Genomic DNA, 14,830 nt, shown 5'->3' with positions numbered 1-14,830 from the left:
ACCACGCCCCCGAGGCGACAGCCTGTCCGGGAAGGACCGCTTGACCAGTGCGGCTTTCCTGGTGTGTTTGTTTGCAAGGCATCCTTTGGTTGTCTTTCATAAATGTGCCATGATGAGTGCTTCTTACAGACAGCTAATAATTTATTTTTTAATCCAATCTGTTATGTCACATTAGGTCATCTGAGATGGCTGGATTTCAGTCTTTGGTCACTTTCTTGTTTCTTACAGTTTTGGAGTTTGTTTTCCTGCGGCCACCAGGGCACAGTAGCGAGGGTCGCACCCTAACGGCCCAAGCTCATCCGAAGGCCCAACCTCTGTTGCCTTAAATTCTCACATTGCAAGGATTTCATCACTTCTGTTTTTTTTTTTTTTTTTCTTTTTAAGGAACATATATCTCAAACGACTACTTTTCCCCTTGGCATTCTGTGCACTCAGCACATACTACCTGTGGCAAGGAGTCCTTAAGTGTGAAAAATTATAATTGCTTAGGAGCAATTGACCAGTTTAACCAATGTTTACCTGAAACTGCTCAAGCACACATGGGTATCTGCGTTGATTATTTAGTATCGGTTGCTGCACGTAGCACACTTGGCAGGTTTCAGAAGCTAGGAAGGTGGGGTTCCCCAAGCAGGAGGGGTGCTTCTCACAAGGTCCCCGGAGACCCACCCAGAGAAGGGGGGAGTTGCAGCCAGAGCAGCCAGTCTTGCAAGGTGTACTCGGAGTAACATCCCCCATGTCACCATCCAGAGCGGAGGCCACAGCCCGGGGTGAGAGTGCCGCGGGACGCCTTTCTGCGGGCCACCATTCTGTCTTGCCACGGTGGGAAGAAAAACTCAAATTTTAATACTCATTTTGAGTTTTGAATTCATGTACATATTACACAAAACATTATTTTAAGTTCACAAAAAACTAAAACCTAGGCTGGGATGGAAGTTTGTTTTATTTCAAGACGCTAAAATGTGAATCACATTAAAGCTATGATTGCCACTGCAAAGTAAAAATTGTTCTTTATATAGGAAATATTATAATTTAGGCAGCTGAAATGTATAGTCACACTATTAAAGAGTGAACTATTCAGAAAACAAAGACAAGCTTAAATTTCCTTAAAAAGAAAACTGCCTGGCATGGTGGCCTAGTGGCTGGGATCCCATGTGGGTGCCAGTTCCGGTCCCGGTGACCCTGCTTCCTGTCCGGCTCCCTGCCTGTGGCCTGGGAAAGCAGTCAAGGACGGCCCAAAGCCTTGGGACCCTGCACCCGCGTGGGAGACCCAGAAGAGGCTCCTGATGCCTGGCTTCAGGTTGACTCACTCCAGCTATTTGTGACCATTTAAGGAGTGAACCAGTGGATGGATGATGTTTCTCTGTCTTTCCTTTTCTATGTAAATTTGCCTTTCTGATAAAAATAACATAAATCCTTACCAAAAAAACTGTCTTTCTACAAGATTATATACTTACAAAATTTCAAAAAAAACTTTTTTTTAAGATTTATTTATTTGAAAGGCAGTTACAAAGATAAACAAGGAGGGAGGGGGAAGGGGGAGGATGGGAGGGGGAGAAAAGAGAAAGATCAATTCTACCTGCTGGGTCATTCCTCAAATGGCCGCAGTAGCTGGGGCTGGGCTGTCCAAAACCAGGAGCCAGGAGTGTCTTCCTGACCATGTGGGTGCAGATATCCAAGCATTTAAGCCAATTTCTGCTGCTTTCCCAGGCCATTAACAGGGAGCTGAATCTGAAGTGGGGCAGCCAGGATTTGAACTAGTACCCATATGGGGAGCTGGCATTGCAGATGGCAGATTTACCCACTCTGCCAGCACCAGATTTACAGACCTCCTGCTCAAACAAATGTAATGCCCACTACTAAGAATCCTGAGGGCAGGGGTATCCCAGCTCAATACTGTCTGTCCACCAGGTCCCCGTGAGTGCGGCAGCCATCACATACTGCTGCTCCACATGCTTGGTGCCAAAGGATAAAATCAATTTTACTCATCCTTAACCAGTGAAGCCGAGGGGAGTGCTCTGTATAACAAACACACAGACTTTGTCAGATAGTTTCAAAATTCAGACAAAAAGTAATACTAAAAACATAAGATGAAAAACAGATGGGCGTAGATTCAGTACCAAGAGCATTCTATTCCTTCACCCTTCACTGAACCCTCAGGTGGCAGCGGGAAGGGCAGAACTGCACTAAGTGACACGTGTGCTCAGAACCGGGCAGCACACCTACAAGGACTCGATCCCCATTGTCCCTGAATGTGAAGACTTTCAGGAAGCAAATCCCAAGCTGCCCCGTTACGGAGAGCCTTCCATTGCCTAGCTGTTCCAAAGTAAGTTCCATAATCCTCCACTGTGTATTACTTCCACTGCAAAATAAACACACACCATATACAGAGAAAGGTTGATTTGCAATCATTTTTATCTTACACCATTTCAGAAAATTTCATAGGTTATATAACATGTTGTCATCTTATTGAGCACGCCACGTTTCACGCTGTTTCCGGAAGCCTGATGCTCTCCCTCCCTCTGCGTCTCTGGCTGGTTCAGGTGTGGGTCACCAGCGAGCACATGCTCTCACGTCTTTCCTAGCCTGACACACAGATCCCGCGTTAGAACCTCACCCACTCTTGGGGCTGAGATGCTTCCTAAGTATTTTTCTTAAAGTGAGACATTTTAGTGTAGTTTCTTTTTCTTGAGATGTACAATGAGTGTTTTTGATACAAAAACAGATTTCATGTAAGAAAAAAGGATCAAACTGGTTACACTTTAAATACCTCAAATGACAGAATATTTGCCCTTTGCCTTGTCTTTCTCCCTTCTGCCCACCCTATTCCCTGTCCCCTGAAGCTTTTTTTTTTTTTTTTGCTATTTCAAGAAGAAAGCTCTGTATGTTTCAAATATATAGAATTTACTTGTGGTAATATATAATAGCCTGTTATAAAAATAACCACCATATAAAGAATTTAAAGTATGAAAAAGTTCCTTAAAGTTTATACTTATTAGTGTCAATGAAATTACTCAGGATTACCAGGTAGTTTCTAAGGATTAATATGAAAGTTAAAAAAAAAAAAAAAACAAAGAACCTGTTCCAGGCTGCACTTATTGCTACACCATGACTGCAGCGAGGGTTGCTCGGCCTGCCATCGCTTCCTCTCAGAGCAGTACGCTTTGGAAGAAAAGGAGGAAAAATAACGGGATACAAAAATATCCACTATTTATAAATTATGAAGGACTTATAAAATATATACCAAACCATATGTCCTTGCTATAAAAACAATATACTTAAATATAGAAGCACAAAATCTTGAAGCACCCACACTTATTTTAAGAATACCCATTTAATCAGGAAAATGATATATTATATATATATATAAAATAATTTGAGGAGAAAAAAAGGCAATCTTCTGATTTTCATCCCAACAGTTTTTCTAGTCATGGAGGTAGGTCTCCACTACAGTTATACAAATAAGTTACCAGCTTTATTTGGAGAGCTCTGAGCTCTCCCACCTGGTCCGCCCACTGGAGGACACAGCCTGGAGGGCAGTGCCCACCTGGCAGCACACAGCACAGATTCCTCTCACAGGCAACATCTGTACAGTGCCCGTGTTCAGATCCTCCCCGGCTGGAGGAGCTACGCCTCAGTGCAGATGGTTTGGCTTAGCGTTGAAATAACAGCAAATGCTACAGATGTCTTGCAGGTAAAGCTCCAAACTGCGGCTCCTTTAAACGTTCAGATATTTAAATATTGTGCTAATGTTTTAAGGTCATGGCTGCCTAAAAAGCAAAGCATATGTGTTTCAAACAGTGAACATACTGACTTTTAGTGTTTGTGGCATTTTCGTTTTAGTGCTACAGTTAGGGTTAACAAATCAGTTAGCGGTACATAATCGGACACATCCCCTCACTAAAAGAGGTGTTCTAGAATGAAGAACACCAGCTCCATTTCGAAGGGCACGCTGGAGCTGGCGGTGCCCCCGTGGATGACAGGGATGAGAGCGCTGTCGAGATCATTCAGGTACTGCTGTGGCAGAAGCTGGCCTTCAGACCCTGCCTGGAACTCAACCTGGAAAAAAGGAAGACACCTGTAAGATAACCTCAGGGAATAAACTGTACAGATATTTTTGAAATCCAGTTTAAGCATGTTCACGAAATACTTGAAACATTTTTATAAAAACTGATAGATTCTGCTTAGGAAACCAGCAGACAATGGCCCAACTCTTGGCCCCCTGCTCCCGAAAGGGAGAGCTAGGAGAAGCTCCTGGCTCCTGGCTTCAGCCTCACCCAGGCCTAACTGATGAGGCCGATGGGAGTAAACCAGAGGATGGAAGACCTCTCTCTCCTTCTGTAACTCTGCCTTTCAAATAAATAAATATTGTAAAAACAAAACAAAAAAAAAACCACTGCATTTTTTCCTCTGGAAATAAAGAATTCAATGAATTATAAGTGAAAAAACAAACAAACTCTGTACCTCAGGAGTAGACGAAGGCTAGAAGCAGTAATCAAATTTGAAAGTTTCACTTTCATGCTTTCTAGAATTTCTATCATGTAAATACAGGGTCCAGTCCCTCGGGCAGGATGGGTAAGGAGCAGAGCATGCTGTGAGCGGATCCCGCCCTGCTGGGTAGGAGAGCTCATGCAACACAGCCACGCCCACGTGTGCACAGCCCTTAGTGGCCGTTTCCACAGGACAACAAGCAGGGCAGTCAGTGATGCCAGAACTATTGATGGGCCTTTCAGAAAACGTGCTTGCTGACTCCGTGTGCAGTTACCAGGATGGCACGTGTGAAGCATGGGAGACACAGCCGATGCTCAACGCACGCGCCTTTCTCTCCTTCACCCCAAACAAAAGGTCGGGGCAGGGGGAATTACCATCCATTTAATGTACGCTACCTTCATTTGAAAACCACGTCACACAACATGTCTTACCATGTCAACATCGATGGAAACTCTGAGCCCAATCTTATTTATCCAGTTACTTTTGAGAGTTTTCAAATGTGGGCACAGGGCAGCACTGCATGCCATGGCGATTTCTTTTGCAAACTGGTAATGAGCGGATGAAACAGATGTATCTTGGCCCTTTAGGAAGTAGAATACCTGAAATGTATTTAATTAGGAAACAAGTCATAATTAATATTGAATATAACTTTAAAAAATACAACTGCTACTTAAATTCAACTTCAATAAAATTCCCTTAGTTCCATGAAAATCATTAGCTGAGAGCATTCTATGTATAGATATATAGCCTGATCTATTTAAAAAAAAAAACTTAAAATCAGCTTTTTTTAGAGATTTATTTATTTTTATCGGAAAGTCAGATTTACAGAGAGAAGGAGATACAGATCTTCTACCCACTGCCTCACTCCCCAAATGGATACAACAGTCAGAGCTGTGCCGATCCAAAACCAGAAGCCAGGAGCTTCTTCTGGGTCTCCCACACTGGTACAGGGTCCTGAGGCCTTGGGCTATCCTCAACTGCTTTCTCAGGCCACAAGCAGGGAGCTGGACCAGAAGTGGAGCAGCCAGGACATGAACTGGAGCCCATACAGAATCCTGCGATTGGAGGTAGACAATGAGCTAGTAGAACCATCGTGCCGGCACTGGCCTAGCTATTTTTACCATATAATTAACTTGCAGATTTGAAAGTCTTGGTAACTCAGTTTAAAGAACGGTACCAGTTCATCTAGTAAGGACATCTGTATGACATTAAGATCTAACTAAAATAAGAATGTTCTACGGGGCCTATGTAATGGCTCCAATGGCTAATCCAGCCACTTCAAGTGCCAGGATCCTATATGAGGTCCACTTCCCATCCAGCTCCCTGCTTGTAGCATGAAAAAAATGTAAGAGGATAACTCAAAGCCTTGGGACCCTGCACCTGTGTGGGAGACCTGGAAGAAGTTCCTGGCCTCTGGCTTCAGATTGGTTCAGCTCCAGCTGTTGTGGCCACTTGGGGGGTGAATCAGTGAATGGTTCACTCTGACTGTCCTTCTCTCTGTAAATCTGCCTTTCAATTAAAAAAAATACTTAAAAAAAAAAGAATGTTCTACATTTTCTGCATTCTCTATGGTTTCTATTTTGCACATGTACAAATTACAAAGCAAACACAGAATATAATGCTGCTGCTTTCTTGACCAGAGAGAAAGAATGAGAAAGTTACACAGTGCAAACTTTAAACTAGGGATCGGGAGTATGCAGAACCACAATTTCAAATCCTCTCATTTTTTTAAAAGGAACATATAAAATTAACTTCCATATGTAAATCATTATAAATTAATGCCAATAAAATATTTGTTTTTATAAACACTAAGAAAATGAATATGAGCAAGTAACATAGCACAGGATGACTCCCAGTACAGGTGTGACTCCCAGCAGGCAGACACAGCACAACATCTGCCTCGGATCAGGCTACGGGAGTGCAGTCTACCATGAGAACAGCCTGCTGAGGAAATGTGTGTGTCTCCTCCAAGTGTACAGAACCGAGCATGGTAAACAGAGCAGGCCTTGCGGTGCAGTGGGTTAACCTAGTGCTTGGGCTGTCCAATCTCCTACCTGAGCATGAGTTCAAGTCCCAGCTGCCCTGCTTCTCACCCAGCTCCCCACCAAAGCTTCTGTGAAACAGACAAGGGCCCAAGGACTTCAGGGTCTGTTACCCCTATGGGAAATCTGCTTGAAGTTCCAGGCTCCTGTGTGGGCCTAGAGCCAGCTCTGGTCATTGCAGGTACCTGGGGTGTGAGCCAGTGGATGGAAGATCTGTCTCTTTCCAGGCCCCCTTCACATACTCCCACTGCTCTTTCAAATGAATAAACCTTTAAAATATCAACACCCATATCCAACCACAGCATGTAAGCGAGAGCAACACACCCCCTGATACCTCAGTACACTTGACAATCTTCTCATCAGTGTCAAAATCGGCTTCCAATTTTATTTTTTCACTTGGAAATCCTTGTAATGATATTCCATCCACTGAACTGATAACACTACAGAACAAACATTAATACAATTGTTAGTATCAGGTTGCTTTGTATGAAATGATTTATTGACTTGCACAGATGGAATTAGGAGAAAACAATTATAGAAGTTCCAGTTTAAAACCACAAGACAGTGCAATTTCAAAACACCAGCACTTACGGATTGATTCAATCAGCGTCTCCTTGTTAGGAGGCCTTTTCAGACCTTGTCAAAACACCTTGAAGTGTCTGATGGGAAGGCTGTCTCATGAATTTACAATTTTCCCTGAGGAATTCAACATGAGCCGTTTTCCCCCCTCCTATGCACCCTTAGCTAATTCCCAAGAAAGAATGCAACAGGGAACTGAGAAGGGGGCAGTGCTAACCAGCCAGGCCTCTACACACTATAACATGTATAACATGATCCTGTACACCGGCAGCGGTGCCATCAAATCACAGGGACTCTTACTCAGCAGTCAGTGTCATAGGCGCAGTCTCGTGCCTCCCCCGGGAGGTGCTTCACCACGGCCCCCTCCCGGGCTGACTGCCCTCTGACAGTGTCTAGCTGCCTGCCAAGGAGACACTCATGGGCAGTTTAGGCACAAGCTTCAAGAAATGAGTTGCAGTCAGAGTGCAGGTGTTTACACGAACCAAACAACTCTTCTTTCCTTCACAGAGTGGTCTCTGTCACGCTCCCTGCCATCAGTGCATCACGCATTAGTAACAAAGGACTTCCTACCCTTGGTTTCCTCTTTCTTCAGAATCTACCCAGCAGATGTCCACATACTCTCTCAGCTCTGCGGCATCAGCTTTCCCACACGTGATCTTAAAGTCCTTCTGCTCTCGTAGAGCTAGCCGCAAGGCATCCATGGTCTCTGGGGTTATCTGAACCATCAAGCCATCTACGAACGAGAGTCAGAGTTCACATTTACCAAATATCAGTCTGCATGACTAAGCCATAAAATACACTATCAGAATATGTTCTGTTCAAGATAAATCACTTGTTTTTCATCCCCATGGTAATTTTCCATTAGAAAATAGGAGAAAGATATCACAAGGCTTTTTTTCCTTTAAAGTTGAACAAGGTAAGTATCTGCTGTGACTGTGATGGAAGAGCTTGTGGTAAGGCAGCCCTTTTGTGACAAACAAATTCACAGAGGTTCGTATGTATAATCTCCATGTTGAAAATCCCAACACTACATTCACACCTCAAGAGCTGAACCCACAACTGCGCCAGGGCTCTGGCTGGCACTGGCACTCTCCTCATGGTGACGTGCTAACCCTACAGACCCTTACTGGACTGACAGCTCAGAGTTAAAAGGGTTAGGAACTTCTCCCCTTATCTTTCCCCATATCCCTAGGTACAGGAGGAAGAAAAAAAAAATTCGGAAACAATGCTCTCACCCACTGTCCCCTAACGCTCGGCACTTCCCACTCTAATCAACTATGTAAACATCAAAATAAAAATTTAAAAAAAAAAAAGAGTGGGGGTTGGGAAAGGGCCAAGGGAGTCCAACATAGAACACAGTGACTCGAGTCACAGGGAGGCCAGGGCCACGGGGGGTTAACCCGTGCTGCCACAACACGAGTCCCTCTTCTTTGTCACTCTGCCTTCAAAACACACCATTAAAAAAAATCTACAAGCAAAACATGTTTGGAGATGGAGCTTTGTCAAGTTAAAGGGGCTTCATAGGCCCACCTTCCTAGGCCCACCTTCACAGGCCCACCTTCACAGGCCCACCTTCCTAGGCCCACCTTTACAGGCCCATCTTTGCAAAACGAAAAGTCGAGTCTACACAGGCACAATGTGACTGATGATGGACATGCCTAATACAGCATAAACTTTCTTCAGAAAAAGCTAACAAAATCTGAAAACCCTACAGCATATTAACAATGCACACAAGCAAGAACTGCCATACATGCAGAAACATGTGACTGACCCCACAGGCCACTGAACCAACCCCAAGATGGCTAACTGAGCACAAGTATTTTACCAAACCTATGTCAGATATATGCACAGGCCCCAAAGGAACACATTCAGATAATGAAAAAGCAAACATGGATTTAACGTAGAAACAGAATCTGGAAAACAAACAAACAGAAATTCTAGAACTGAAAACTGCATCTAACAGAAATGAAAATGGAAACACTTGATAGTTTTAAGATGAAAAAGAATAAAATCAGAGTAAGCAAATGTAGATCAATAAAAATAATCCAATATGAAAGTCATAAACAAAAAGACTGAAGAAAAATTATTAAAGCATCAATAACTGATAGAACAATATAAAGCAACAACATACATACATATTCCAAGTCCCAAAAGAGAAAAATTAAGAACTTCAGTTTAAAAGGACACCAGGAAGGGCAGGTGTTGGGTGCAGTGGTTTAAATGTTGCTTGGAGGACCACATCACATATTGCAGCGTTTGGACTCAGATCCTGATCCTGCCCCTCAGCCCACATCCCTGGTAATGCACAGCTCAGAAGGCAACGGGTAACGGCTCCAAAAATCCAGTACCTGCCGCCCATGTGGAAGAGCAGACCCGAGAGGCATTCAGGAAGGAAATCTACAAACAGAAGAGATCTCTCTTTCTATCTCTCATGGACTTTGCCCTTCCAAATAAATAAAAATGAATATATTTTTAAAAAGAAAGTAAAACTATGAAAGGGAAAATAAATCTACATGAAACCACATAACTTATATCAGTCAGAAAAAGTTATAGCCTAATATAAAAATGGGCAAACAACATGAACTCAAATAGGAATGTTACTAGCCTGCCGGTGACAGAAAGTTCACCATCGTGAGATAAGCTACAGCTCTACACAACACCACACACGCGATTTTAGAAACATGTTATATGAAAAACCAAGCTCCACACGATTACGACCACGTGAGTAAGATCACTTCTACATATACCCTTCATAAGGCACATGTGACGAGGGGATGTGTTTACAGAGTCAGAAAAATTAAAGCAAGAGAATGACAAAACAGCAGTCAGTCTACTAGCTAACTCTTGGGAAAGCAGGAGGATATAAGTAGATTCAAATACCAATCACGTTCCTGTCCATATGAGACTAAAGATTCCCGCAGAAAAGGGACTATCCAGTCACCGAAGTTGGATGAACCCTCGATCAAATGCAGAGAAACGTCACTGGATTCCAATCTCATGCAGTAAATACACACAAATAATCCCAGTTCTTAGGCTGGGTGGTTATTTCATCTATGTTTCTGGTGTGGTGCTTCATAACTTAGTAAAGTATCAAAAATTTTATTGAAATATTACAAGTTTGCATTGAAACAATCTTATCAATGAAACTCATACCTTCAACAATGCTGGACTTAGCAAGAAATCCTGAAGATGCTTTCAGCGCTCCATTGAATACCACAAAACTTGCACCTGTCACTGATAATGAAATAAATAATTATTTATGTTGTAATCCACTCATTTTTAAGTTGGTCAAATATGGAAAGTGTGGGGCAGCATTGTATCATGGCTGGCAAAACAAGCGCCTGAAATGCCAGCTTCCCACATGAATGCTGGTTCAAGTCCTGGCTGCTCCACTTCTGACGCAGTTCCCGGCTGGGTGCTCGGGAGAGCCCTTGGGCCCCGCCTCCCGGAAGGAGCTCTTGGCCTACTGGCTCAGCCCTGGCAATGCAGCCATTTGAGGAATGAACTAGTGGATGGAAAATCATTCTCTCTTCCTCCTTTTCCTTCTCCTTTCCTCTCAGTAACTTTGCCATTCAAATAAGCGCAAACACACACACACACACACACACACACACACACACACACACACACACGGGAAATGTGTCTTACTCTCTGTTTTTCCTGATTTCTTAAATCTGCTTTTCCAACAAAAATAGGTAAATTTTTTAAAAAGATTCATTTATCTTTATTGGAAAGGCAGACATACAAAGAGAAGGAGAGACAGAGAGGAAGATCTTCCATCCAATGGTTCACTCCCCAAGTGACTGCAATGGCTGGAGCTGAGCCAATCTGAAGCCAGGAGCTTTTTCTGGGTTTCCCACGCAGGTGCAGGGTCCCAAGGCTTTAGGCCATCCTCAACTTCTTTCCCAGGCCACAGGCAGGGAGCTGGACGGGAAGCAGAGCTGCTAGGATTAGAATCGGCATCATATGGCATCCTGGAGCGTTCAAGGCAAGGACTTTAGCCACTATGCTATTGTGCTGGGCCCAAAAATAAGTAAATCTTAAAACACACACACACAAAGGTGGCGGGTAGCACAATGGCTTAACTGGCTAATCCTCCAGATCCAAGCACTGGCATCCCATATGGGCACTGGTTCTGGGTCCTGGCTGGTCCATTTCTTAGCTCACTGCCTGTGGCCTGGCAAAGCAGCAGAGGATGGCTCAAGCCCTTGGTACCCTACAACTGCATGGCAGACTCAGAAGAAGCTCCTGACTTTGGATTGGTTTGGCTCAGGCCATTGCAGTCACTTGGGCACTGAATCAGCAGATGGAAAATCTTTCTGTAAATCTGCCTTCCCAATGAAAATAAATATATTTTTAAAATGTGGAATGTGTAACAAGTATATTCTACCCATTTCACCTGCACTACAAGTTGAATTGAAGGGCGTAGAGTGATAGCCTAGTAGCTAAATCCCAATCTTGTATCCGCTGGGATTCCGTATAGATGCTGGTGTATCCCCCCTGGTCCACTTCCCTTCCAGATCCCTGCTTGTGGTCTGGGAAAGCAGTAGAGGACAGCCCAAAGACTTAGGACCCTGCACCTGTGAGGGAGACCTAGAGGAGGCTCCTGGGTCCAGGCTTTGGATTGCGGCCACTTGGGGAGTGAAGTAGTGGACAAAAGATCTTTCTCTGTATCTCCTTTTCTCTGTATATCTGCTTTTCCAATTAAAAAATATAACAAATCATTTTTTTAAAAAAATAAATTGAATTTAAAAAAACAGACTCTCATGGGCCTGGTGCAGTAGCCTAGTTGCCAAAGTCCTCATCTTGAATATGCCAGGATCCCTTATGGGCACCAGTTCTAATACCAGTGTCCCTGCTTCCCATCCAGCTCCCTGCTTGTGACCTGGGAAAGCAGTCAAGGACAGCCCAAAGCCTTGGGATCCTGCACCCACATGGGAGACCCAGAAGAGGCTCCTGGCTTTGGATTGGATCAGCTCTGGCCATTAGGGCTGCTTGGGGAGTGGATCATTAGATGGGAGACCTTTCTCTCTGTCTCTCCTCCTCTCTGTGTATCTGCCTTTCCAATAAAAATAAATAAATCTTTTTAAAAAAACCAAAAAACCCCAAAACAAACAACAACAACAACGAAACCCACACTCCCAGAATTATTGTATAAAACAATTTAATGGTTGCATCTAGTAAGTCATGGACTACTATTTCTTACATGTTCATACCTGTAAAAATGAGTGTGAAAAATCAAACATTTACTATTGCTAAGAGTTAAATCACAACAGTCCTGATGGAGACCTAACTTGACAATGACTATCAAAACTACAAATAAATGTGTCCTCTGATGCATCCATTTTACCCCCAGGAGCTCATCCTTCGGAAACATTCAAATATATGCAAAATAGCACACACACGAGGTTATTTACAACAGTATTTGTAGAAATAGCTGGTATGTGTGCCAACACAGCATCTCAGCAAGACAGTGAAATGAATTACACACGTGGAATGGACTGTAAAGCAGTGCACACCCAGCACAGGATAATCTCCTAGTGAGTTACTGAAAACAAAGAAAACGGCAACATGCCAAAGAGAGCAACTTCTCTGGTGGAAGAAAGCAACGGCAAATGGACACGCACGCATGTGTACAGCGGCTAGGCACCACCACCAAGCAAGAGTGCTTCTGGAAAGTTCCACAGGCAAAGGGCGGGCAGCAGTTCGGCTGCCTGAGGAAACAGCAGAGGACAGACAGATGCTGGGCTAGGGAGCTGAGGGCGCTCTCACCCCACACACAGTGACCCATCTTCCCATCCAACTATACATCTACAAACAAATACACACCACACACTGCAACACCTTAAGGAAAATCCCAATTGCATGTAAAAGAAGAATACAAACACGCAAATATCCAGGATAAACATGGCCAGTCTAAACATACAAATTAATGTAAGGAGACAGTACAATGTCTACTGTTGCCACATGCCGGACGTTTTCCTTCTACTTCCAGAACCGCCTTTCCTTGCTTTCCACAAATCAGTACCGAGTTGGATCTGTGGGCAGTACTGAACAGACACAGACTTTTTTGAAAGAAACCCCATTAGTTGAGGCAGTTGCACAAATTAGCACCAGACACTAGGCCCCTCACCTTTTCTGGGATGGCTAGTGGCGCTGTTGGCCTGGGTTTGATAAACCCCATCGTTCTGTACACAGACCAGATGAGAATCAGCTTCTGTACTGAAACTGGCTCCAATGCTAATGACATGCTCGTTAGAAGAATTGATCACTTTCATCACCTGAAAAAGGCAGTAGCAGTAACAATCAGAACCACTTTCCTGACAAGCTTCAAGCTTTGAAGTGGACAACTTCCCAGGAATGTGATAGAAACAAACATTTTAAAACAAGATCATCTCAACCAAACAATAAAGGTAGAGATTAAAAAAAAAAAACTAGGAATAAACAAACCCCTTACTAGAAAACAAATTGCCAAGTTTTACAAAATATTATCTGTTGACATTATAAGTCTAATTCAAAACAAAAAAAATTTTTTGAAACAATTTTTAAGAATTACATGTAAAATGTGAACAATACGACGGTACTTACATCACCGTACTTCTTCCGAGGTATTTTAACACAGCTCTTCCCCACTTCCATATGAATCAACAGCTCATCTATGCTATGCAAGGTGTACTGGTAGTCCCGAAGGTCCTGCATAAGACAACCATATTTCCATAATGCTTGCACTGCTCTCCATGAGCATTTAAAGCTTTAAAACGGCATCCCTCATTCTAAGGCTTCCGGAACATAATTATTAAAATGACATCCAAACAACTAAAATTCACTTAGAGATAATTCTTTCTGCTAGCACACAGGAGTAATAAACCAGCAAGAACTTTGTGACACGAGGGGACATGTCCTCTCTCCAAGCAGCCATCTTCTAAAGTTGAATCAAAACACATTTTTAATAAGCATAAAATAATAAAAATGAAACAAATGCCACGTATTTCATATACAGAGCCTGAAAAGTGTGACACTTCCCAGCCTAGCCTTGCTCCTCTTCCTCTTTCATTTTTACGACATACTTCCAATTTAACCTGTAATCACAGCAGAATGAAAAGCTGAAAGGGAATCTTCTGAAATTATTTTCTTTAGTAATAAGTGAATACAAAATTACAAAAACCATACATGGAAGAGGACTTCAGACTCCACATGTTACAATCCTTCTTAACACAAATGAGAAAGCCAAAAGCATAATCTGTTCAAATGTCACAAAACAAATTTGCTAAACTAACACTCTCACTGGAGCTCCCCTAACCCCGAGTCCTCTGTGCAGCTCTCCCACTCTCCGGACGTGTCAGGCCGGCAGCGCAACGTCTGAAACAGCAGCCCAGGAAACTCAGACCCCACCTTGTTAAGCAACTGGGGTTTATCATACACAAGCTCTCATTATGCCAAACATGCCAATCAAAAGAGAAAAACACAACTGTGTGAAACTTGCTAAATACAAGTCCCAGGTAACAATGCAAGAAAACTAACATAGCTCAATTACTTACAACAAGTAAGTTCATAATAGTGTGTCCTATTTCTCCAAAGAGAGGTTTTCGGCCCCGGATACTGGTTAGAGGAGTGGGGTATGCTGCACAAAAGGAAGGAAAATTGGTTACCATAAAAAAAAGCACACACACACAAAAACCCAGGAATTACCTTTAATTCTCATTTGCAAGTGAACATTATGT

At 43.1% G+C, this 14,830-nt stretch overlaps 1 protein-coding gene across 5 annotated transcripts in view; it reads right to left on the bottom strand.

Moving 5' to 3' along the window:
* Positions 1 to 2,394: 2,394 nt before the first annotated feature.
* ZFYVE16 (zinc finger FYVE-type containing 16) overlaps positions 2,395 to 14,830 on the bottom strand; it is a 36,585-nt gene continuing 24,149 nt past the window's right edge. For all 5 annotated transcript variants that reach the window (XM_040985973.1, XM_040985977.1, XM_040985976.1 and 2 more), the window contains 8 exons: positions 14,648 to 14,730; positions 13,698 to 13,802; positions 13,243 to 13,390; positions 10,263 to 10,343; positions 7,680 to 7,842; positions 6,865 to 6,970; positions 4,920 to 5,087; positions 2,395 to 4,056 (listed from right to left, as the gene is read on the bottom strand). In XM_040985973.1, the coding sequence (XP_040841907.1) occupies positions 3,898 to 4,056; positions 4,920 to 5,087; positions 6,865 to 6,970; positions 7,680 to 7,842; positions 10,263 to 10,343; positions 13,243 to 13,390; positions 13,698 to 13,802; positions 14,648 to 14,730 (1,013 nt within the window). In that variant the 3' untranslated portion in view covers positions 2,395 to 3,897. The remainder of the gene's footprint in view (positions 4,057 to 4,919; positions 5,088 to 6,864; positions 6,971 to 7,679; positions 7,843 to 10,262; positions 10,344 to 13,242; positions 13,391 to 13,697; positions 13,803 to 14,647; positions 14,731 to 14,830) is intronic.

Source organism: Ochotona curzoniae, unplaced genomic scaffold, assembly GCF_017591425.1.
Source record: "Ochotona curzoniae isolate NIBS_2020 unplaced genomic scaffold, NIBS_Ocur_1.0 contig_4501, whole genome shotgun sequence".
Classification (NCBI taxonomy): domain Eukaryota; kingdom Metazoa; phylum Chordata; class Mammalia; order Lagomorpha; family Ochotonidae; genus Ochotona; species Ochotona curzoniae.
Note: the sequence above shows the minus strand (reverse complement) of the source record. Positions and strands in the feature narration are given on the sequence as shown.